General features: G+C 50.4%; 10 protein-coding genes across 10 annotated transcripts; 2 read left to right on the top strand and 8 right to left on the bottom strand.

Annotated features, from left to right (window-relative positions):
- Positions 1 to 18: 18 nt before the first annotated feature.
- On the bottom strand, positions 19 to 3987 carry F5J12DRAFT_902166 (uncharacterized protein; the record flags this gene model as incomplete). Its single annotated transcript, XM_051748260.1, has 14 exons — positions 19 to 101; positions 159 to 185; positions 236 to 387; positions 422 to 460; positions 528 to 962; positions 1021 to 1361; positions 1383 to 2002; positions 2227 to 2461; positions 2567 to 3109; positions 3160 to 3345; positions 3400 to 3447; positions 3495 to 3674; positions 3730 to 3811; positions 3860 to 3987. 14 exons carry the CDS (start codon positions 3985 to 3987, stop codon positions 19 to 21), a joined length of 3099 nt encoding a protein of 1032 aa, XP_051605791.1.
- A 156-nt stretch (positions 3988 to 4143) lies between these two features.
- F5J12DRAFT_21432 (WLM domain-containing protein) lies at positions 4144 to 6082 on the bottom strand. Its single transcript, XM_051738447.1, has 9 exons — positions 5840 to 6082; positions 5732 to 5786; positions 5597 to 5667; positions 5519 to 5533; positions 5366 to 5456; positions 5233 to 5318; positions 4963 to 5183; positions 4854 to 4912; positions 4144 to 4805 (listed from the first exon to the last, which is right to left on the bottom strand). Exons 1-9 carry the CDS (start codon positions 6020 to 6022, stop codon positions 4384 to 4386), a joined length of 1203 nt encoding a protein of 400 aa, XP_051605790.1. The 5' UTR covers positions 6023 to 6082; the 3' UTR covers positions 4144 to 4383.
- Positions 6081 to 7415, bottom strand: F5J12DRAFT_792685 (SCA7-domain-containing protein). Its single transcript, XM_051743944.1, has 3 exons — positions 7092 to 7415; positions 6976 to 7038; positions 6081 to 6923 (listed from the first exon to the last, which is right to left on the bottom strand). The coding sequence occupies exons 1-3, from the start codon at positions 7339 to 7341 to the stop codon at positions 6217 to 6219; spliced, it is 1020 nt and encodes a 339-aa protein (XP_051605789.1). The 5' UTR covers positions 7342 to 7415; the 3' UTR covers positions 6081 to 6216.
- On the bottom strand, positions 7416 to 9831 carry F5J12DRAFT_792682 (P-loop containing nucleoside triphosphate hydrolase protein). The gene is made up of 7 exons (XM_051743943.1): positions 9319 to 9831; positions 8631 to 9264; positions 8139 to 8580; positions 8011 to 8080; positions 7866 to 7964; positions 7789 to 7811; positions 7416 to 7736 (listed from the first exon to the last, which is right to left on the bottom strand). Exons 1-7 carry the CDS (start codon positions 9734 to 9736, stop codon positions 7650 to 7652), a joined length of 1773 nt encoding a protein of 590 aa, XP_051605788.1. The 5' UTR covers positions 9737 to 9831; the 3' UTR covers positions 7416 to 7649.
- An 8-nt stretch (positions 9832 to 9839) lies between these two features.
- F5J12DRAFT_909233 (uncharacterized protein) lies at positions 9840 to 13332 on the top strand (the record flags this gene model as incomplete). The annotated part of the gene is made up of 7 exons (XM_051749005.1): positions 9840 to 10562; positions 10619 to 10859; positions 10908 to 11446; positions 11498 to 11713; positions 11768 to 12081; positions 12146 to 12736; positions 12794 to 13332. Exons 1-7 carry the CDS (start codon positions 9868 to 9870, stop codon positions 13330 to 13332), a joined length of 3135 nt encoding a protein of 1044 aa, XP_051605787.1. The 5' UTR covers positions 9840 to 9867.
- Positions 13333 to 13428: 96 nt separating this feature from the next.
- Positions 13429 to 14256, bottom strand: F5J12DRAFT_21416 (Sedlin). The gene is made up of 4 exons (XM_051738445.1): positions 14035 to 14256; positions 13819 to 13973; positions 13567 to 13759; positions 13429 to 13514 (listed from the first exon to the last, which is right to left on the bottom strand). Exons 1-3 carry the CDS (start codon positions 14174 to 14176, stop codon positions 13577 to 13579), a joined length of 480 nt encoding a protein of 159 aa, XP_051605786.1. The 5' UTR covers positions 14177 to 14256; the 3' UTR covers positions 13429 to 13514; positions 13567 to 13576.
- Position 14257: 1 nt separating this feature from the next.
- Positions 14258 to 15774, bottom strand: F5J12DRAFT_21290 (mitochondrial carrier domain-containing protein). Its single transcript, XM_051738439.1, has 8 exons — positions 15584 to 15774; positions 15479 to 15533; positions 15318 to 15418; positions 15164 to 15270; positions 14760 to 15107; positions 14677 to 14704; positions 14422 to 14620; positions 14258 to 14359 (listed from the first exon to the last, which is right to left on the bottom strand). The coding sequence occupies exons 1-8, from the start codon at positions 15649 to 15651 to the stop codon at positions 14321 to 14323; spliced, it is 945 nt and encodes a 314-aa protein (XP_051605785.1). The 5' UTR covers positions 15652 to 15774; the 3' UTR covers positions 14258 to 14320.
- Positions 15775 to 15797: 23 nt separating this feature from the next.
- Positions 15798 to 19420, bottom strand: F5J12DRAFT_792618 (ubiquitin conjugating enzyme family protein). Its single transcript, XM_051743942.1, has 16 exons — positions 19297 to 19420; positions 19068 to 19241; positions 18954 to 19011; positions 18827 to 18898; positions 18524 to 18777; positions 18063 to 18470; positions 17752 to 18015; positions 17019 to 17696; positions 16852 to 16967; positions 16789 to 16803; positions 16675 to 16741; positions 16584 to 16625; positions 16456 to 16533; positions 16306 to 16402; positions 16219 to 16256; positions 15798 to 16171 (listed from the first exon to the last, which is right to left on the bottom strand). The coding sequence occupies exons 1-16, from the start codon at positions 19327 to 19329 to the stop codon at positions 15917 to 15919; spliced, it is 2649 nt and encodes an 882-aa protein (XP_051605784.1). The 5' UTR covers positions 19330 to 19420; the 3' UTR covers positions 15798 to 15916.
- A 261-nt stretch (positions 19421 to 19681) lies between these two features.
- F5J12DRAFT_710452 (NIF-domain-containing protein) lies at positions 19682 to 21155 on the top strand (the record flags this gene model as incomplete). Its single annotated transcript, XM_051740648.1, has 4 exons — positions 19682 to 20623; positions 20678 to 20794; positions 20847 to 20961; positions 21019 to 21155. 4 exons carry the CDS (start codon positions 19682 to 19684, stop codon positions 21153 to 21155), a joined length of 1311 nt encoding a protein of 436 aa, XP_051605783.1.
- A 356-nt stretch (positions 21156 to 21511) lies between these two features.
- F5J12DRAFT_711707 (Snf7-domain-containing protein) lies at positions 21512 to 22387 on the bottom strand (the record flags this gene model as incomplete). Its single annotated transcript, XM_051740724.1, has 5 exons — positions 21512 to 21582; positions 21634 to 21748; positions 21802 to 21913; positions 21967 to 22144; positions 22207 to 22387. 5 exons carry the CDS (start codon positions 22385 to 22387, stop codon positions 21512 to 21514), a joined length of 657 nt encoding a protein of 218 aa, XP_051605782.1.
- Between the last annotated feature and the right edge of the window lie 183 nt (positions 22388 to 22570).

Below are 22570 nucleotides of genomic sequence, written 5' to 3'. Positions count from 1 at the left end.
TAGTGGAGGAACGATGTGCTAGTATCCCATGTAGCCTCCTGCATACCCATTTGTTGGCTGGTAGCCCCAACCTGTGGGCTGTGGTACGAAGTTCGCGTGGGCTGACATAGCATCAACATTAGTCGTGGATTGTGCAGTTACTAGTCCGGTCACTTTACCATTGACCCGTAGCGAATCATATTTCTCTGATAAGTCGTTAATCAGGAAGAAAGTAGAGTGGTCAACGAGCACTCACCGGGCTGCTGAGGCGCAGAGTGATCACTGTCCGTGGCAAAGGTGCCGGACTTCATCTGAGCAAATATATTAGCGGGCGAGGTACTAGGATTGGAACTATTTGGTGGCTGAGAATAAGCCATGGTAGCTGCGGGAGGTGGTGTCGACATCACACTATTGAATGGCGACTGTCCGAGAGAATGAAGACCTGTTAAATCTTGGGGGTGCATGTGAGTGACAGAAGACCCTACGTATAACGGATTGATTTACTCGCTGATATCGGTGCAGAGGTCGAGCTAGGGAAGGGTGGTAACGTGAATGTGCTAAAAGCGCCCGCAGGGGCGCCGGTAGGTTGTGTGATTATGGGACCCGAAGCCGGAAAACTTGTCATTTGCGACACCAGGGGTTGGGAAGGCCCAGGGAATCCTGTGATTTGTGGGTGAAGTGATGGTTGTGCGGGCACGCTTGCAGCACGGGTAGGAACAAAGCTATTGAACCCGGTCGTTGTTGGAATCAGAGGCTGCAACAAACCCTGGTTTGCAGGGACGGGTGCGAAGGGGCCGCGGGGACTATCCCGTTGAGGGGTATATACCCCTGACTGTTGATTCTGAAGATGCTGTGAGAGCGGAAGTGGTGATGAACCCACGCCTAGACCACTACTGTAACCGTGTGGCGGCAAGGGAGCGGCAGTGGCAGCCGTAGCCTGTGCCGGGCTTGGTGAAGGGACTGCACGTTCAGTCTTCAATTGACTAAGGCGTGCAAGTTGGTCGAAAATGTCGGCATCAGTCTTAGCCAATCCGCCCTTACCTCTCTTGGGATCGAGCCTCAAGGGCAGAAGCGGGTGGTGATGGCGCGGTAGTAAGTGGTTGTGTTGTTGGGGGAGCAGATGGCGCGCGTGCTGCCGTCGGTGGTGCAGTCGCAGAAGCAGATGATTTAGCACCCGGACGGTTTGTCCATGCATCATCGTCGAAACCCGAGTTTGCTGGTGTCGCCGCGGAGCCTGGTCTCTCGGGAGCCACAAGAGTAGGGCTGTTGGTTGTGACTAGAGGTGATCCCGTCCGTTTAATTTGTTCCGAGGCAGAACCGATGGCACCCATCTCGACGTTAGTTGGAGGAAGACTCCTGCTAGGTTGGGGTCTCCCTCGTCGCTGAGTACTGTTCTTAAGTACCCCTCCGGGACCAGAGAAGAGGTTAGATGCCGGACTCGGTGTAGACGACTTCTTGCCGTTCTCTTCTTCTTGCAGCTTTCGTGTAAGTTCCTCGTCCCGGGAAATCTGTTCTTGAACTGGTTTCTTGTACTTCTGTTGAATGACCTTGCTTACACGTATGATATCACCTTCGCGTAGACCGAGTGAACGCATAGTCGATTCCGTGATATCAGGAAGTATAACTTCGTCGATCTTATCCCTCTCAAAAGCTGAGGCGTAACGAGTGCAGTCGTCGACCTCACAACCTGCCGATAAGAAAAATTCAAACCAATCCACTTGCGGTCCCCGCTTCGTTTGTGTTGGTGCCCTGTTGACAGCCTCAGTTTGTCGCTTGAGGGCAAGTGGTTGATCGTCGTCATCAACAGCAGACCGTGACACAGCACCGGAGGACTTCTTCGACGTCAGCTTTTCCACGTAGCGTATGTCCTCTAGTGACATCTTTTCCGATGGAACCTCAATAATGACACCGTTGACTTTATGAAGTCTGAGCTTTCCATTGCTGTATCCGAGGAGTGCCGCATCGACACGGAATTGCCCCGTACGATCATGCCAAGTACGCGTGGATTCCGGTGGTGGGCCATCTGTGTGTAGTAGCATTACATTCCCCGTGACCATTACCCTCGGGTAAAAAGATAACAACGCACTCTTAACAGAATCACTGGATTTCCGACTCGACTCCTTTAATGGCTTGCTTTGTGGCGAAACTGCGCGGCTATGATAGACTTCGTTGAGGAATAAAATTCAGATCGGCAAATGAGACCTACGGAGAAGCACTCTGCCCTCTCTCAGTCTTTCTGTTGGGCACGCCTTGCAGCTTCCTGCCGTCGCTTTCTCTGAAACTCAGCTGCTGTGACCTCCATCTCTCGGCGTTTCTTGTCCGCTTCCGCTTCCCGCTTTGTCTCTGCTGCAGCAGCTCTACGTTGTTCTTCTTCAACCCTCGCCCGCGATGCCTTCCTATGTTCTGACTCAAGGCGCTTCTGAGTCTCTTTGGCTAGAGGTTCATGATCGCGTTCCTCTGGCTCTACTCGAGGACGAGCTTCCTCCGTTTGGGCGGCAGCACCGATCACATCGGGGGACGTAGTAAATGCAGACTCGAAATGACCATAATTCCAATACTGATGTAAACATTGCATTCCATGACTCACCTCAAGGTAAGATGCAGGTACCACTCCTTCAAGTCCTTCTTCATTCCTGCACTTCCACCATTCTGCACCTTCTTTTTCAATGATCCAGAGCTGCTCCCCTTCTTGAGCAGATAGCTCGTCGACGCTGGTACCTTGAAAATCGTACAGCACGACCGCAAGTTCGCCGGTAACGTCGCCTTCTTCAATAGCACTCTCGCCTTCTGCGATTTCTTCTTCGCCTTCTTCCGACGATTCCCGAGGAGGGATAATCTCAGGGGATTCATCCGTAAAGCGAACAGAGACTCCATTCTTCTTGGAGGGGCTCGCAGTTTCTACATTACGTGCCGGGGGGGTAAGTGTACCAGCACGTCCCTCTGCAATGGCAGCGGTGTGGATGCCTTTAGACGACTCCAGTTTGTCGATGATGGCGTCGGAAATTTGTTTACTGCCAACTGCGAAATGTAACCTCGTAGGGCCGACACCTCCGATGTTGATAAGGAGATGTTTCTGTTTCTCAATTGTAACATCTTCGACGTCCGCAGTTTTCCATTGTCGTACGGGCGTCTCGAGTGGGACAGTCAGATGAATGATGAGAAGAGAATCGCAAACCACACCTTATCTGACTCGCTAGCGAAAAAGATCGACCCATTTCCGATGCCAAGAGTACCTTTCTTTTTCTTCCCCTTACCATCCACCTCGGAGACTGCCCATGTCTTGATGTCGTCCGCTTGCGCTTTAACGGAAGTCTGCGCAACAAGATCTGCTGGATCAACGTATACGCTCGCGGGACGGCTGGAAACCTGCGACCGCTGACAAGCTCGAACGATAAAGCAAAACAACTAAGAGGAACGCACTGAGTCGGCGGACGTTCGAGACGGTGGTTCTTGCTCCTCGCCGGAGTACTTTGAAACCATTAGTAGAGAAGGAAAGGCATAAGTCTGGGTAATACCTCTTCTACGTAATTTCCCGGAACGAAACCAGCTCTTCCGCCTTCTTTCTGACTCTGTACTAGAATCCAGTCGTCCTCGCGATCGAAAACCAGGAGATGTTCGTCCTCCTTAATACTGAGTTCACCTGGCGCTGATGCATCGTAGTCATACAAGGCTTTGACGACGAAAGTGTGGGGTGCCTAAGTGCAGGATCTAATTAAGCCGACGGAACCACCCATAAAGAAGAGCGCGTACCGGTTCAACATAGGCGGCTGGAACAAGTCCTGAAGGTGCCTCCCCACTCTGCGAGTCACTTCTGGACCTCACCTTCCACCAGCTGCGTGATGATCAATGACATATGACAAACAACTGGCAAAGCACTAACTCGTCATCCGTCTTCTCGAGCAGAAAGACGATCTGGTTCTCCTTAATAGCAACCTCATCCTCGGATTGTGGCTCGTAGTCGTACGCAACCTTAAGGACTGCTAGATACTCCTCTACGGATTCTGCCATGACCTGCGACGTTGCTATGGCGGAGCAGTCAGGGTGACTGCGGAAGAAGTTGCTGCTGCAATAGCTCCGCTATGGCGGTAGGTATCAACTCAAGGTCGGAGAAAGGGTAAATGTGAATGTAACCTTAGGCGGCCCAGTGACCAGTGTATGTTGCGGGCAGTGGTTGACACGTGACCTGCATCTCATGGAACTACTCATTCCCGTCGTCATGATCCAAAGTATCCACAGGCTAAACACGTATATACTTCCATCATTTATTGCTTTCCCCTAATCCATTCAGAGTCACCCCGGGGTGTTGCGCAGGTTGAACAGGCCAAGTGACCCGGCTCATTTGTTCTTTCCAAATGCAAGCAACTGTCGGTTCATCGTACAACACACATGATTTCGCAGCGTAACTTACAGCGTGCACACCAGACAATTCCAAGGATCGTCCTCTGGCCTCTTTGTAGTGGGAGGAAAATTTGGGCTCTCAGCGTTCAGTGTTCTCTGCTTCTTATGAGACAAGGGTGAAGGAACGTCATTTAACGACCGTTTCTTCCTATTGCCATGTTCGAAAGACGAATGCGTCCGGTCGTCGCTCGCAGTGCTGGGGCCAATGGTGTGAGTTTGGCAAGCGCGCCGATCTTCTGACGTATCACGCGGCAGCAGGAAACCATCTGAAAAATCATAGTTGGTCGCTTTCAACGAGTCCAGCTCTTGCTGGTCTGCCGATTCCAACAGGGTCCGACGCCGGTCCTCGTCTGTCTCAGCGGGAATCTCCTCTTCCTCAAACTCAGAAGCTCTCTTCACTGTGGGCGGCAATATTGAGGCAGCAGGTGCTTTTTGACGAAATAAATACACGTATTTTGCTACAAGCAAACACATACCTCGAAGAGAACGCACTCGCTTTTCGGCAGCCAAAGCTCGTTCCTCTCGCGCACGTTTACTGAAGTTCGATATTCAGGAGAGAAAGCAGCTAAAACTCGACTACGGTACCTTGCGGCTTGCTTTCGGAAACCAGTTCCGACGGCCTTCATCTCGTGGGCAAGGTCATCGTTCAGTACTTTCCCGGTAGACGGGAACGCACTCGAACTTGTGACTCGAGATCCCGTCTTGCGTTTCCTGGTTGTTTGTGCACCTGTGTGGAGAGAAGGACCAGCGACCGCGACCGATCGGTAACCTCGCACTGGACGGACTCTGGAGTGGGCACCACCGCACTAATGTAGTGTTAAAACATGCGGTAGTACAGCAGAGGCAACTCCTCACCATATACTCCGGTAGATTTCCCGCTTGAATACCTTGCCCGGCAACTTCAGCAGAGTCCGCCAATCTTCTTCCAGCCGACCAATATCCTGCGTTCAAATGAGACTCGGGAGACACTATGTCAATTACGGCCCACCGTCCCCGAAATATCCCCGATTCTGGAGGTCCCGGACCTCCTGACGCAGCCACCGCCAAAGATTCTGGAATGCAGGACCATGATTCATATGCTATCAATGTATCAGCGAAGAGTTAGAGTTTCATAGGTACTACACTCTGAGTTCCGACGAACCTTGATGTGAGCAAGCTACTTGCGATTAGATATGGTTAGAAAGCAAAGCTTTGTCTAGCGGGCCGGAGGAAGTGATACCTCGTGGCATAGGGTACTCATTAACCAGTGGACCGGTAGGAATGAACCATTCGCCCCTCGAAGAACAAGTTCTCCCAGAGTCAAAAATCATAAGCACAGACGACGCGTCGACGCCATTGCCACATGCGAACTTACCGATGGTTTCACCGTTATTCCAGTTTCTCCCGCTAAAGACGTGGTTGAATTCGTACTGTTTTGCAAGCATCAGTCACTGAAGTTGAACCTCGAATGTTCCATGCGCGCCTCTTCGAGACTGTTCACTGTAAATCCATGTTCCTTCATTATGGGCTTCACCTGCGCCGCGAGTGCTTGCAAGATCTGACGAGCCTGATCCTCCGTCGTCGCATCGCCCACCGGTAGTACGGAAACGAAGTTGACGTAGGGATTAGGATTTGCTGTCTTTTCGTTGATCCGTATGTGTACCATATCTTCAATGCCTTGCAATAGTGACTAGTATGCCGGCTAGTGATAGTGAAGTACAGCTAACGGCACCGCCACGGGAAACTGAATTGGGTGAGTATCGAACGCCTGGACAAGTATATACTACTACTAAGTACCTACCTACAACACATTGATGCTAAAATACATTGACAAGGGTCTTGATAACAAAGAAGTGTACCCTAGAGAATAGCCATGCCATTTACTGACACTCCACTAGCCATTCCGTTGCGACCAAGTGCGTTCGCCAGGTGATTGCGACAATTTCGTAGCCGTTCTCGTCTAGCAACAAACCACAAGCTCTCCGACGTTGGAACTGCCAGGGGAATCCCAATGATACCTCTTGTCTGGGCAGCTTGGACGGCTTTCACTAGAGCATCAACCTCTGCTTCAGAGTCAATATCATCGTAATTCTCTGTGCCATCATCGCCCTCCAACCGGTAAGATGCAGTTGAAACCGCGGGTTTCTTCATTGTTTTCTTTGTGCCTGCGCTTTTAGGATCCAAACCAGATGCAATAGCAGCCTCCATAGCCATTCTCTTCTTCTCAGCCTTTTCCTTTTCTCTCTTCTCCTTTTTCTCCGCCTTTGTTTCCTTCTTTACGGGCTCCACCCAATTAGGATTGTTAGCGCGATTCCATTCGAGGTGAAGTTCGTCGTACGGTTTTGATCGTCCCTGAACAGCGCGTTTCGCACCCATGGAGTGCGCTTTGCACGTAAGCGAACGGGAGCAAGGAAGACCTTTATCATTTATGACACCACATTGCTTGTCGTAATCGACAGGTCCCTTCGTCCTTCCCTTCGTCACCTTTGCCTTCTTCTTGCTGGGTTCAGAGGGATCGTCAACCTCGTCACCGTCAGCTGCACGCTTCTTGCCCTTCTTTAATTCCACTGCCACCCGTAATGGTCGTGTGAAACGTCTGCTGGTAGAAAATAACCGTACCTTCGCCATCTGCGCTCTTACTCTTTACCCACTTCTTCCCCGATTTAATGTCGCTGCAGTTGACTTGTTGAGGGGTTGTTCAGACTGAGAACTACAAAGACCCACGGCACACTCACCAGTATGATCAGATATGGCACTGCGTAACACCGGCTTTTCACATTCACTACACCGAACCACCCCGATGTCTAGTCTGAGTGGTTCAGCACCGAAGATTTTCATGTCACGCGCAGAAAGCCATGACGTTGGTGGAGATGACAGTTCTGCGATCTGCGTATCCGAGAGGGGTGTAGATGGCCTTGGGGGCGAAAGTGACTCCCAAGAGAACGGCGACGGTGAACTGCTAGCTCGCTTGAGCCTCAATGCCATAGCTACGGTTACTGGTAGGAGTATCAGAGACCCCTGCTGGTGCCAGACTTCTTTGTCGGAGTTTCAAACAGACTTGCTTGCTAGTTGATCTGGACTTCGAGAACTACATTAACGTACTATGTAGAGCTGGTGCTTCAGATCATTCAAGAGTGTACTGGATGTTGTGCTCGACACGTACAGAGTCTTACTTGTGACTCATTCGGTGGACCATGGTCGTAGTCACATCTAACATAAATGGTCGCTGTTCTTACAGGGCGTATTTGACGTACTATTGAGCTATCTGTATGTTAACCATCCGTAAATCTGCTTCAAACTGAAGGGTCGGATGGCGCGACCATAACATTGGAGACGCCTTCCGTGATGTCGTCGATGCGATCGTCAACTAGCTTTGTGATCTGGTGGATGTAATCAGAAACCCTAAGCGCTCGCATGCCCAAGAAAGTTCACTTTTCCTATCGCAACTGTTCGCCCTGGGTATAGAATTTTCAACATCACGTCATTCACGATCACCGATGTAGACATACCTTCATCCCGCAAGGTAAACCGTCCTAGTTGAGGATGATCAACAAATCTTTCCACACACACGGGGAGCGCAGTCTCGATAAGCGCAACGATTTTTTGTCCTTAACATATGTTACTGAGGAAGTAAGGAAAAGCTCATAAGCTTGCCTTTCTTCGCAAACTGGGGTGGTTTCCTTGATTTGCGCCCAGTTGCTTTGTCAAAGTAATGGAGAAGGGCCTAGTTAAAAAAATATCAATGCGATATGAATTGCTATTTTCACACAGATAGGACGCACGGAGAGTGTGACCTCTTCTCCTAGCGTATGGACGTGCATAACGGCAGAGTATCCGGCGCAGATGATATTTTTGTGTTCTAAAATGGCTAGTTGGGCTTCGAACTGCCGCACAGCATGCACAGGATTCTTCGGGCTGGTCAGTACAAAACCTGGGCTAATGTCCTCGTCTTCCACGCCACGCAAACGGACCCGAACATTATCTCCACATATTGCAGAAGGGATCTCCGCCTCAAGTTCGTTGTAGATGGCAGAGACCTCGACGGAGTCCCTGTTGGGCATGAGTAGGAGGTTATCCCCTTTACGCATATGTCCAGACTCGATCTTGCCAACTACAATTGTACCCATATCCTTGTACTTTTCTGATACCGGCATCATGAGGGGTCCGTTCATTTTGCGGTCGACCATCGGCATATGGTCCAAGTGTTCCAAAAGAGAAGGGCCACTGGATGTGCATGAGGAACTTCGAGATCTACGGGAATGTGCAAAACTGACCTCCACCAGGGGCACGTAGACTTTGGGACGCGATCCTTCAGGTTTAAGCCAGTGAAGGCAGAAACAGGTATGAATGTAACGTCTGTCTTTAGGTTAAAGCCAGCGGCCCTGATGAACGGGGAAATCTTTTCCTTGATTTCGTTGAAACGTGCTTGATCCCACTCTACGGTCGGATCGTCCATTTTGTTGATAACTGCGATAATCTTGGATACCCCAACCGTCTTGACCAGCATAACGTGCTCCCGTGTTTGGCCGCCTTTCTCGAATCCTGTCTCAAATTCGCCCCTGCGTGCCGAAATGACAAGGAGCGCGACGTCTGCTTGAGCAGCACCAGATATCATGGATGGAACATAAGTTTTGTGACCGGGAGCGTCAAGGACGGTGTAGCGGCGGCTGCTAGTTTCGAAGTAAGCGCGACCAACCTCGACGGTCTTACCCTTGCTGCGCTCCTGTGGGGTGGAGTCAAGGGCCCAACTGAGGTACCAAGTTTCTCTTCCAGCATCCTTGGCTTCGCGTTCATACTTTTCCATGGTCCGTTTATCCACGACACCAGTGATATAAAGGAGGTTTCCTCCTAGGGTACTTTTTCCGGCATCCACGTGTCCCACAAAGACTATATTGAGATGTTCCTTGACTGAACGAAATTTCCTATCATGGCGTCTCGAAAAACGCAGCAGGTTTAACTCACTGTCACCATACAGATCCTTGAGTATCTCCTGGTCGGCAACAGCTTGGACTTCGCGAGCGATGGAAGTGGTATCGGTTTTCGATTTTGCGGTTGTGAAGACTTTGTTTGAAGGTGGAGGAGCGGGGGATGAATTTCCTGAGGCCGAGACCGAGTGTGCAGGGGCGGCAACAACTGCAGCAGTGGTCGAGGGAATAGAAACGGAAGAAGCGGGAGCTGGGGGAGGAGCCGGAGCACTGGCGGGGGGCTTCGGTGCACCGATATTGAGAGTGATTGTTGGTGGTGGAGCGGGTGCCTCTGTTTGAGGGGGACGCTCGATTGGAGCAGGGGGTTGAGGAGAATTCTGGCCTACATTCTGTTGAGTAATGCTGAATGGGCGACCGGGCACGAATTCAAAAGCTCCTGCGTTTAGCTTGCTCATCGTCGGTGATCACACTTATCAGACGAAGGGATGAAGGAGCAGATCGCTAAGTTAGTGAATAAATTTGCTGATAAGTCATAGAAGGATCGGATCTCGTGACCAAGCATGTACTACCAAATACAAGCCTGACCATGACCATGTCCACCAGACAACGCCAAGTCTCTGACATACTTCGGGCTGCCTCCCATCTCCTGGACTCAGAGGCTGGTCAAGACCGCAATCTCAAAAGTGTTCTGAATACCAGGCTAGACAACTTTTACGCCTCGCTAAGCAAAGACAGGCCGTTCTCGGTGGGAGACACCGTCGAAGGTCTTCGCCTCGAAACTGCGCAATGCGCCCTCGAAACCGTAGAACAAGTCAACCGCTTACTGGACGCAAACGTTTCTACTTCCGCGGCCGCAGCTCCCGGAGCCCATGATATGCAAGACGATGATGCACCTGTCATCGGTTCTCGCGATCTTACGCAGCTGAGAACATTACTATCCATAGTTTTTCGCTGGAGTATCGACCCACTTCTCGCTCGAGTATCGCATGCTTTGCCCAGTAATCACTCTCGACAGGTTGGAACCAGGGTTGTCGAACTCGGGACTCCCGAAGACTACCACTCGCTGTCCTCGTTATTATTGCGTTTGGCTGCAATCCTTCTGCCTTGTGGGCCGCGCGGTCGCCTCCCGCATACACCAATCACTACCGCGATATTGGATCGGCACTTTGTAGACTTTACGAGGGCATCAATTACCTTAGGATGGCTCCCAAAATCGCTTTCGTCTACAGACGCTCTTGCTATAGATGATTTACGGCCAGTTGTGCTGCGTCTGCTCGAGTCGTGCGTGAGATATGTGATCAGAGGCTACAGCATTGTTCCTGATCAAATTGTTAAAGTGTTTCTTTATCCCAGGTAGTTGCTGATCTCGGTGCAATACTATCCGGAGAACCACCACCCGCTCACGTCCGCAGAATATGCTCGAATCTACTGAGCAAAAGTCTATTGCGTGAGCGAGGTGTGAACGCCCTTCTTACGGTGGTCTTCGGAGAAGGGGATGCACCCGAAGAACCTTCCTTGGAGAAATATGAACATGTTGGTCGAATTCTAAAGTCCATACCGGCAGGCATGGCACCAGAGGTTAGATTCGATTCCCCCTTCTCTTCATATCTTAACACCGTTTCACAGGCATACTTCGCGACTGTTATCCCTGGAATTCTACGGATTCTATCGGAGGACGTTCCTGCAACGTATAAGCGAGCTGCTTCGTTTTCCATCGCCCGAATGTTGGATCCCGAATTCCCTCATAAAAAATATGTTACTGCGCAGATGCTGCCAATTCTTCATCATCCACTGAGACCCTCCATCCCCCAAGGAACGGCAGCATTACAATCCCCGCATAGTACGGCAACCTCGGATGGAAGCTTAAGACCGAGTCAAGCCCTGTTAACCATACGTACTCTCCTCCTTAATTCAGATCCTTCCCCTGTCTTCATAGCGTTGATCTTGTCCCCAATATCACCCTACCTCTATGCCCTTCTGTATTACCTCGACAAGACCAGGACATCGGATCCGGTAGTCAGGGACTTGGTCAAGGTATTACTGACCACCTGGGGAAGAGTGGTGGAGTGTCAGGAGGGTATTGAACAGTTATGGTTGGTTTTGCATGGCCAACGCGTAAGTTGGTGGACTGATGACACCGGTGAGGTGGTGTGCACAGTAACAGAGCCAGTGTCTTCCCTCTCCACTTTTCGGCGGAAGCTGACGTGACTACATAGATCTCAAATGGAAAAACTTGCTTTGCTAAGCCCAGAACGTTTGCGAGGAAAGGAGTACGATGTATATGACGATGCCTTCGATCTTTATCCCAATCCCACACATTTTGTACGGTACATCAAGTCTCTCAATCGTTCAGATATAAGTTGCGAACTCTTTGTCCGGCTATTGGAGGAGTACCGATCTGCAAAGTCTGATAGAGAAAGCAACCCTATGAGGTAGGTAGTAAAATGGAGCTACCCACCTTGCCTGACCACGTCCATGTGCATTAGGGTGCTATTGTACCTCCAAATAATCATGCAGATGCAGGAACAATTAGCAGGAGATTCGTCCCCTCAGAGCATCCTCAAGAAACCGGAATATGTTTTACAATTTGTCAAACATGCACTGGAGCCTTCTTCCACGAAATTGCAGTCTAATTCCGGACAAAGTCTAGGACTTGCAGATCTGAGAATTATTCCAGAAGACGAACCTAGTATTCCTGGAGATAGCGACAGCGACGACGAAGGACCTGAGGGAATAGATAGTAATCCGGATGAAGACATGCCAGAAATCGCGATTAACTTGCTGCTTGCCACTCTCGAAGGTGCGTGAACGTAACGTCCAGGATCGTCCCTCAGAGGTTTGAAGAGACTGAGGTGTATTTCCAGCAAACCCAAATTTATCAGCACGCGATACTCCAATCCTCGGTGATGTATTCGCATTGCTGGACCCATATGCCAGCAGTTCATCTCCATCAATAAGAGGTGCAGTGCGGGAGGCCAGGATGGTGATGACAGCCAGATTGGCATCTGCGTCCGCGGTGTGGAATCAGCCACAAGCGAAAGGGGAGAGCTCGCAAGAGGTTTATCAGAAAGCCCTCAAGTTACTGCAAGATCCTATCTTACCCGTCCGTGCTCATGGGCTACTCCTTCTACGGCAGCTGGTGGCGCAATACAGTCGCTCTTCATCTGACGTCGCCTCCGCGGGAGAGGCTCTGGTGCCTGCTATTTTGTCTATATTCATGCAAGCCGTGCAAGAAGATGATTCATATATCTTTCTCAATGCTGTGCAGGGTCTTGTCGGAATGGTTGACACTTTTGGGAAGGGAGTTCTCAACAGTCTGCTTGAGACTTACACACATAACTTGACTTCAGTTCATGGCGGCTATTTAACGAAACAAGAAGTAGACACAAGGGTTCGCGTTGGCGAGGCACTGGGGCAAGTCATCAGGCGATGTGGAGATACACTAGGCATGCACGGTGCGTGCTGAGCCATTTCTTGTTATATCATCAGTGTGACCACTCCTCCATGGGCAGTTGACGTGATCATGCCACGGTTGGTCTCAGTCTTCCGTGCTCGCCAAGCTCCGGTTGTGCTTCGTGCTTCTGCCGTCGCGTTGCTTACTCAATGTGTCAAGACAAGTTTCGCGGCAGTAGCTGGGTACACCAGTCAGTTATCAGCTGCTATGATTGATCTTCTTCAAGTTGAGATGGTGGTCCCGTCGGGAGTCCCTTCTGCTAACGACAACGTCGGACACACTAAGGAATCAATGGAAGCTAACGAAACTCTGAGACCTGACCCCGAAATCGACTCCACGCCTACTGCCGTTGATCCCAAGCTCCCATCGCTCCGACGATCTGCATTGCACTTCTTAACTTTACTCATGCGGACTGTCACACAAGCGATGTATGAAGAGTCGCTGGCCGAATTACCTTCAATATCTTTTCTTAGGAGGGCAAAAGCCACCCTCGGCTATGCCTCTTCCGCAGACGAAGACGGTATCACCCGTGCGATGGCGAGGGAGGCGGACGAAAGCATCAACCAATTAATGAAAACAATGTTAGGCATCGAGTAGTTTACAAATCTTGAAATGGTATGAGGCATTGACAAACGACCATAGTCATGTGCTCCCCGTATCTGTCTCAGGCATAGAGAGCTTAATACACCTGAGTCATTAGAAGGAAACATTTCTTTTGGTTCGGTAGGGCCCTTTTTAAGGACAAGCAGCAGACCGCAGAAAGTGGGTACGGCCGAAGCCTGCAAACCACGGTGAGCTCGCGAACCTGTTTTACTGGATCACTGCACTTGCACAAAAACATCTACGGCGCATAGGCACATAACGCTCTGTGAATTTCATCCACTGCCTGCCGTAGTCGCTTCCATTTCACGCTTCCGACGGCTTGGTATGGTGAATAGTCAGCTGTAGACTCGGAAACGCCATCCAATTTCAGAAATGGATTCGAGACTGCTTCGTAGAATGCCATGTGCAGGGCTTTAAAGATCTGTTGGCAAACGATCAAGATCATCCTACCAGTATCCACGATATTCAGACGCCACCGACCATAACGACATCAGCATCTCGCACAACAGAATCTGTGAGTGCAAGGGCGATGACAATTTTCACTTTCAATGGGGTGATGTAACCGTAAGCTGCAACGTCGTCCATAACATAGAGAAGCCCTAGATAGCATTCTGTCGGTTTCGTCTTTCCGCTGGCTAGGGGTGTCATTCAACACAACCGCGAATACTCATATGCGATAAAAGAGTGGATGCTAACTGCGCTCTTCAATGACATCCAAGCTCGTATGCGCGACATAATGGTACTTCAATTCGTCTCCTTTTTGGAACGTACGGATGAGTATTGGATGGTTTTGGGGTGAAATCAAAGCGACAGCATTTAGGCGGGGGGGCTGAGGCATGGAGAGGGATGAGGTGAAGGGAATGGGAAGACGTGATTAGTAAGGTAATTTGTTCAGAGCGGATTCTAATGTTCCGTCCAATGTAAGCACAACCGTGGTCAGTGGTTACTCTGCAATTCTTATTTACACAACGGCCAACAACTACTACTTCAATGCAGCTGGCCCGGAAGCCGATGCGACTGCCTGCCAAGGGTCAATGTCCTCGAAACAAAGCTCTGCACATCTGTCCAAGCACGCGAACTTACCTGCTTTGTAAGTTCGTATATCCTTCTTTGTCCAGCAAATAACATAGCAGCAGTAAGTACGCTCTGGAGGAGTTTGCTCCCGATACCTTTATACAAGCCTTGTATGCCTTCTTCTTTCAAAATCAATGTAAGGCCGTGCAGAGAAGACTTGTACTGCGATGCTTGGCTCTGGCCGACCTGAAGCCGGCTTTTGACGACTCTAGAAAGAGAGGGACATCAGAGAGACAGTAATACGTTAAGTACTCGACGACCCACATATAGGGATACGTCAATGCAGTCGCAACTGTCGGCGCGTGAGATCCTGTACGCAACGATCTATACATTCGACACAAACGCACCCAACTTTGACAACGCTCCTAGGAGAAAGTAATCCCAGTCACGAAGCACGGCGGCACCCTTGGATCCGCGTGTGCGCAGCTTCGCCGTGCGGCTCCCGATGAGGATATTCTTCAGCTGTTCGAAGACGGTGTACTGAATGACCGGGTTGGTGACCAAGACGAGGGCTGGACCAATTCCCCGCCAGAAACCTCCAATACCATCCTTGGCAAGTATCTGGTTGATAGTTTCCAACACCCCAAGTGTCTTCGGCACGCTCTCTACCTCCCGAGAGTCGGATTCCGACTTGTGGACTACTTGCGAAGTCTGGATAACCCATATTGGATTGCTGATGATAGTTGTCGCAGACCCTGCTCATGCATCGGGTGCTCAGCGCAACGCATTGTTGAGAAATACCCCAAAGCACCTGCTATAAGACCAGCCAGAATAGACTCCAAGGTACTCAACGCCTTGGTTCCCTCCCGCGAATTCAGTATTATACCTCGCGAGCGCTCATAGAAGTAGTAGTATACGCTAGCGGTCTCGTCGCATCAGTCTGTGCCAATAGGAGGTGAACATACCCGTTAGTAACTGCTATCCCAACCAAACTTGAGCTCAGACCACTGTAAAAGGCCCGCGGGCCTTCCCGCTTGACGATGTCTAGGACTGATTCCACGACCGTCTGCAATGAATCTGTGTTAGCCTGTCGACTGACATCGGCTCACTTGCTACACCACCTGACCTTGGAGTGGTTCTTCGTTTCAACCGCTGCACGGGTGGACAGGACCACGAGGGGGCTAACATGCCAGATTCTAGTAAAATATGCAGCAATAATCGAGGTGCTTACTACGTCGCCGTCATGGCCACTACCCCGCCTACGGCTCCGGCAAGAGCGTGAATCGCGGAATCGCTCATACTGCACTGTGGTTAGTGGTACACGACAAATTCTGCGTCAAGGAAGGAGGCATGCACCGTAAAAACTGCATGGACAAAGTTTATCACATGTTGAAGCTTGAGGTCCAACTCCACAAATACCGGTAAAGGATGTGACAAATGCCCCACGCAGAATTCAGCTGTAGGATACTAAACGAATGATTTACTAGCTACGTCCAAGTTGTAAATGCATGAAATGTCATTTGATATTGGTTCTGCGTTTCGGTAATGCATACTGGTCAACCGTTCAGTACTGAAATGTACCGTCTTTCAGTTGCCGGAGTAAACTCTGCATCTCCTCTACATCCTTCTTAAATCCATTGGAACTTGAGGTAGCATCACATCTTCCCGAGGTCTGTGCACTGTCACCAGTGGTTTGTCGTCCGTCATCTAGGGCAAGCCATCTATCTAACTGGGTGATGATAACATCCGCCTTCAGTCGGTAATGTGTGCGAATCACATCGCTAAACGGTTCCGGAGGGGTCTTCAAATTCCCAAGCATCTACTTTGGGGTTTAGCTAGGCTCGGGGGGACTCGGAGGGATCTTACTGCAGTCTTAACGACCATGCGCCGGACATTCGCTGAATCTGCCCAAGTTAGTAGAGGAAGCGAAAGACAGCAATCCGATTAGCTTACAGGCTTTGGATTGTGGCGTCCCGCCTGCGTTTGCCCATCCTGGTTCGTTGAGGTACGGCTCATCGCACAAGATCATAGATTGAATGGAAACGAGGACCTGGGTACGGATATCGTGAGATGACTGATTTACTTCGCTCGTTGTCGTCCGACCTGTAACAATGTAGATCGACCAGAGATCCAACCTGGACCAGACCACGTTCCTAGGAGAGACAGACAAACTTTGCCATCCTGCGAGGACTACAGGTGACTGCCAACAGACAGAGCCTTACGCAACTTACAGCATACAGATTGGGATTGAAACGATATCTCCCGCCATTGGTCTTCTCACAAAGGTCAGCTCAGTATGCAATCCAAAATGGGCCATGTTACCGTCATGTATTTCACGCTCGGAGGTGTGTGGTTGTAGGTTGGCCCGAGGAATATGTCAAACAAGAAACTGCGGTAGCTCAGTCAAGCCTCCATAACATTACCGAGCACACGTACCATCCGTCCTGATACCTGATCAAGAGCGTCAGTAGCGAGGTCAGGATGCCGAACCAAACTTACGGTGTTCCTTCTGGGCCGATGATCAACGCTTTTATGATATCCACTCGGTTCTCGTCCACTTTCAGAAATACCGAAGAATCCCATGACACAGGAAGGTTTGTAGTGAGGACGGCCAACTGTGGAACATCACAGCCGTGGCTCGCGATAGAGCAGCGGAGTACACGTACCTCCTTCGCGATGGCCAGAGACCGCTTCGGGAAGTCTGAATTTGCTATCATCCGAGCTTCGTTGTTGAAATAAAATTTATAATGAGGAACGGACGGGTTGGGATCGGTGGCTGGAGAGGCAACAGTAAGATCACAGTACTCGAAGCGCACTTGCATTGCCCAATCGAGATATCCTTTCTTTCTTTCTTCCTCTGTCTCCCCAGTTCTCACAGAAATATGGTCAAATGTCGACGACGTCAAGATTTTAGGGAGGGATGCGTGTAGACGGTCGACGAAAGCGTCACCCTTGGTTTCCCTGAGGGAGCGGTCAATGGCACTCGCAGTAGCAAGGATCCGATTACAGAAGGCCAGTAACTTTTCGTTTTCGTCGTTCGGTGGTGGTGAGGATTCTTTTGCCTTACCCTTGCCTTTCGCCGTCATCCGCTTCTGTTCTTCGGTCATCTCCTGTTCGGGATCAGAAGACTTCATTCCTTCCAAGCCCTTGATAGCAGCTCGCGCTTGAATGACGATGGCTTCGAGTAGCTCGCGAGGACCAGCACTACCTTCATAGATAATTGCGCGTTCGCGGATGATCGCCTTGCTATGAACAGCCTTCTTCGGCGCTACAGACTTGACAGATGAAATAACCATAATGGGCATTGCCATCATACTGGCCAGTGCTTCGTGATTTGAGATAGTCTGGAATGTAGGAAACAATAGTGAGATGGACATTTCTAGCAAACCTGCGGGTTACCTCCAGCCACTCGAATAATTTGAAGTAGAGAACCGAGCGCTCAGACATGTCCGTCAAAGAATCATTTCGTAGGAGAGTTGAGCACAAGTAGTTGAAGCGTCTTCGAAGGTGAGCCAGGGCTGTAGGATGGACCATGTAGTCGCTGGTAAGAGCGCCTCCATGTCTGCGAAGGGATGGGAGGTAGACACGTATTTGAGATAGCATAAAGCCAATTTTCTCATCCTTTACACGCTGCTGAGCCTGAGCCTCGAGTTGACCCGAGGTCTGCTTATCGTCAGAGCTACGGGAGGGGGCGAGGTCGTCATACTCACGTCCTCGCGCTGATCTCCGGCATAACCAGTGCCTCCTTTCGCCTTCCGTCCCATGGGGAATGGGGTGTAGTAACTGTCGCTCTCTTCGTCATCACCAGTTGGGGTCGAGTGTGCATGGAGCTTCCGTTTCTTGTTAGATTTCGATCTTTGAGGTCCCTGGTTACCATTACCAATGGGCTGCTGCCTTTGTTCGGCGAAAGTGGCTTCAAGCATTGCAAGTCCAACGCCAAGTATAACCCCTTGCATGTTCGAACAATGAAAGAGGCTGGCATTACCGCTGGATGCAGATGGATGATTGTTGGCAGAGTTCACCATTTCGCCACATGCAAAACAGAATTCGATTTTACAGGTTGGACACGACTGCTTGATAATTGCCTGTAGATGTTCGATATATGACGGAAACTCGGGCTGAACGCTGTATCAGAGGGGGAAATCAATTACGATGGCCATGTAAGACTCACAAATAGTGAGAAAAAGTCATATTTCTTCCTGGGAACCTTGAACCCGCAACGTTGCGGACAGGGGCAGCTACCACTGCACAGATAGTCATACAGAGCGAAAAGGAAGGATTGCTCATTGCCTTCGGGACAACCTTTCATCCATTCGCCTTGCGTCATGAGTTTGATGGGTTCTTTGGATTCTGGTAAGCTGACGAATTCCGCTTCCTCCTCGACTTCGATGACATCTTCGCGACGATCCTTCGAAAAGAATATTCCTACTGGACGATGAAGAAAATAGGAGGCGGGTTTAACACACACACTTGCCTGCATACGGGTCCACTTCTCTTGCCATTGGCTGGATTTCAAAGTCTGACTCGTAGTCCACATAATCCTCGACTAAACGAACGAATGTCAGCCAACGTCGGACACGCCCACATGTCGGAGTATCTACCGTCATCTTCGATATCGTCATCCATCATGTCATGGTCTTGCACCACGTCCTCCGGAGTCTAACGAAAACTAAATTAAACATGATGAGGGAACAGGTATATGCATGACCCCTTACGGATGCGTGAGGGGTGCGCGATGGGGTAAGGATGGAGGACGTGTCGGGCTGCATACGCACACCCTCGCCCTCATCGTGCACGTGAGCAAACTCTCCATCGAAGATACGCTCAGCGGCCTGCATGACATCCTTGTACTTGTGCAGTGCTGCACAGGCCTGGGGCACGGTTGCACCCTAACAGGACTTGGGGTGAGTGGCGCTGTTATCAGGTGGACGGAGTTGGAGTTACCATCTCCACAAGCTGCTGAATCTGCTTGTCCATTGTAAAGTGGAGGTTAGAAGTGTACGGCAATGAAATCTGTCCGACCAGACTGAGCTGATAATTGGCAGCTTGAATGCTAGTTCTTGTCACGTGTCACGGAGGGTGACTGTGTACTAGGTTGGCATCATATGTATACGGCGATATTTCACTGGCCACCAATACATATAATATTTATACTACATGACAGGCAATATGTGTATGAATGGCTTCCGATATGACAGGATGAATTATGAGATGTATATGGGGCCGATATAAAGACACGTGTTGTGTGTTGGAAGAGTGCAGCTATTAGTGACGACGAGCAAGCAGTCGCAGTGACGGGTTCGCTGTCGTCCACCAACTGTCCTGTCCGATGAACTCGCTCGCGTACGTCTCCCGCAAGTTCGATGTCCTACTTTCGAGCTCGCCCCGCACTCCCCCGTCCACCCCAGCCAGCGAGTGTCCGCCATTCCACTGGCACAGACGACGCAGCTCTGATTCCAGCTCGCTCAAACGTACAAAGACGTGGTCAGACAAGTCCTTCTCCCCATCCCCATCCCCATCCCCGCCAGAAGGCCCTTCGTCCTCTCGTCCTAAACGCTCGTATTCCATTCCCTCTGCCTTCTTTCCTCCGTCGCCCCAATCACCGTCACAGCCCTCATCTCCGTCAGGCGCCCCGGTCGATCGCATCATTCCACCAAAGCCAAAGTTAAGGCTCAGATTTAGAAGCGCATGGAGGCGTGTCTCCCTCCTTCGCGTCTTCGTATTCGTATGGAACACCCTCTGTGCCACCTGGATCTCCTGGTTTCCCGCAGAAATCGAGCCCAAGGCCGGAAATGTCCCCAACGTCTCCATGCGAGAAAATGCTCTCCATCCAGACTACGAATCCCACTTCGATGCCACTCCTTCTGCATTGCCATCCATTCCCCGCCCTCCCGCTCCAGATACCCCCAGCGACCCACCTCATAGACTTGCAAGATCAGCTGTACAACCACTCCCTACCCCTCCTCCTACCCCCGAATGTCTTGCCCAACAACCGTCCCTCCCTTCTCCCCCTGCAGACACAACTTCTCGTGTTCCTACCCCCACAAATGCACACAAAACCCCCTTTCATTTCCCGAAGACGCTGGTCCTTGACCTCGACGAAACCCTCATTCACTCCACCTCAAAGCCTCTGTCCCATTCATCCGGACCTCTCGGTCTTCTCGCTCTCGGAAGACGTAATAAAGGTCATACAGTCGAAGTTATCCTGGGCGGTCGTCACACTTTGTATCATGTCTATAAGAGACCTTTTGTAGATTATTTCCTACGCAAGGTAATCATTATCGCGAACGTCTCTGGACAGTCCTTGACAGCCACGTCTCCTTAGGTGTCCGGATGGTATACGTTGGTCGTCTTCACAGCTTCCATGGAAGAATATGCCGATCCCGTCATTGACTGGTTAGACGCTGGGCGCGGCATTCTTACCCGTAGATTCTTTCGTGAGGTACGTCTTTCCTTCTTTTCCTCTTTATTCTTTCCTAAGCGTTCGCCTACAGTCCTGCACCCTCCTTCCAAACGGATCCTACACCAAGGATCTATCAATCGTAGAGCAAGACCTTGCCCGCATTTGCCTCATCGATAACTCGCCCATAAGCTATCGTGTGAATGAGGGTACTGTTTTCCTCGTTTGGTCCCTTTTTATCTTCATCGTTGACATCTTTTCCACAGCAAACGGCATACCCATAGAAGGCTGGACCCATGATCCATCCGACGAAGCCTTGCTTGACCTGTTACCGATCCTCGACTCCCTGCGCTTCACTTCTGACGTTCGCAGCGTGTTGGGCCTTCGAGGATTCTCTTCATAGTCCATTCACTTCGGAACTCTGGTAATTCACAACCACCATTGATACTGTTAGGATGTTGTCTCCATCATTCATTACGAAGCTTTGCGCCGTTCTCAAACTTGCATTCACGTCCCGCTCCCACCCAAGTTCACCGGCACCACCACAGTACAGTACTGAACATCATCGTTGCATAATTTAATACTGCTTATCCTGTACATTATCGATTTCACAACATCCCTACAAGTCAGCAAATGGCACAAAGTGTGCAGTGCAATTAAGATGGAGGAAGCAGGATATACACGTAAATTGATTGGGATGTGAACAATGAGTCGTAACAGAAAGCCATACATCAATAACGGCCAAGCATCGTCCCGGTATTACATGGCAAGTGCAGCCTGCAACTCCTTGAGCTGCGCATCCTCGTCGTCTTCTATTGCAGGGCGAGGACCTACGGTTGTATGAATACATCACACAAGAAAACAGCATGAACTGAGCTTACGTTCTTCCACTCTCCGTGCGCCGGTTGGGACATGCGCCGGGACATGTTCTGCGCCAGCTAGACGTTCGTCCAAGTGCTCCTGCTCGAGTTGCTCGAGTTCCGTCTTGAGCTCCTCCTACAAGAGATACTGAGTGTCAGATAACCTTGGCGAACGGGTGCTATAGTTACCTCGTCTGCCCCTTCCATTCCTGTTGGAGCTGATATTGCATCTGCAATCTCGTTTGCAATCTCCCTCTGTTCCGTAATCTTTGATAGGGTGGAATCAACCTTGTCCATGGTCCTGGATAGATCGTTAGATATACTGCCATGTCGACACAGGACTCAAAAACAAACATATAGCCGTGGATAGAGGAGAGCACGTCGGACGCCTTCTTCAAAGCTTGCATTGTCTCTACGTTCAAGTTGGCAGATTCCAACGTATTGATTTGCATTTCCAGCTGCAGTCGCTGTCCAGCTAATCTGTCCATCTCGGTCTCGCTAGCCTTCTTCCTGCGCAGTGCTTGGGTTGCGACTGTGGTGCGACCAGCCTGATTGCATCAGGGATACCAGGAGAACGAAGAATTGCTAACGCACCAGCCTTGTTCGATACCGCATTCGCCTTGGCTTTCTTGAGTTCTTCGTCGATTTTCTTCTGGAGGTACTCTTCTTTCTTCTCTATCATTTGCAGCTGCTGTCTCAACCCCACGATTGCATCTCGAGCAGCCTGCTTATTATCTCGCCTCCCCCCAAAGTACGACATGATGGAAGACATCATATTGACTCGCAGGTGGATGTGGTGGGTCAGAACAAAGAGCAAGGGCCAAGGTGAGAGATCTCCGGCTGGGACGAGGCTGCGGTCAGACGCTGGACTACACTGGTAGCCAGAAAAGGAAATCACGCCCCTCTGCCATGTCCCCATCCCACATTAATATGGTATCATAGGTATGTCCATTTGCAC

Source organism: Pisolithus orientalis (assembly GCF_024613125.1).
Source record: "Pisolithus orientalis strain OTSU chromosome Unknown F5J12scaffold_1, whole genome shotgun sequence".
In the NCBI taxonomy this organism is placed as follows: Eukaryota; Fungi; Basidiomycota; class Agaricomycetes; order Boletales; family Pisolithaceae; genus Pisolithus; species Pisolithus orientalis.
The sequence above is the reverse complement of the archived record's forward strand: the minus strand, read 5'-3'. Positions and strand labels throughout refer to the sequence as shown.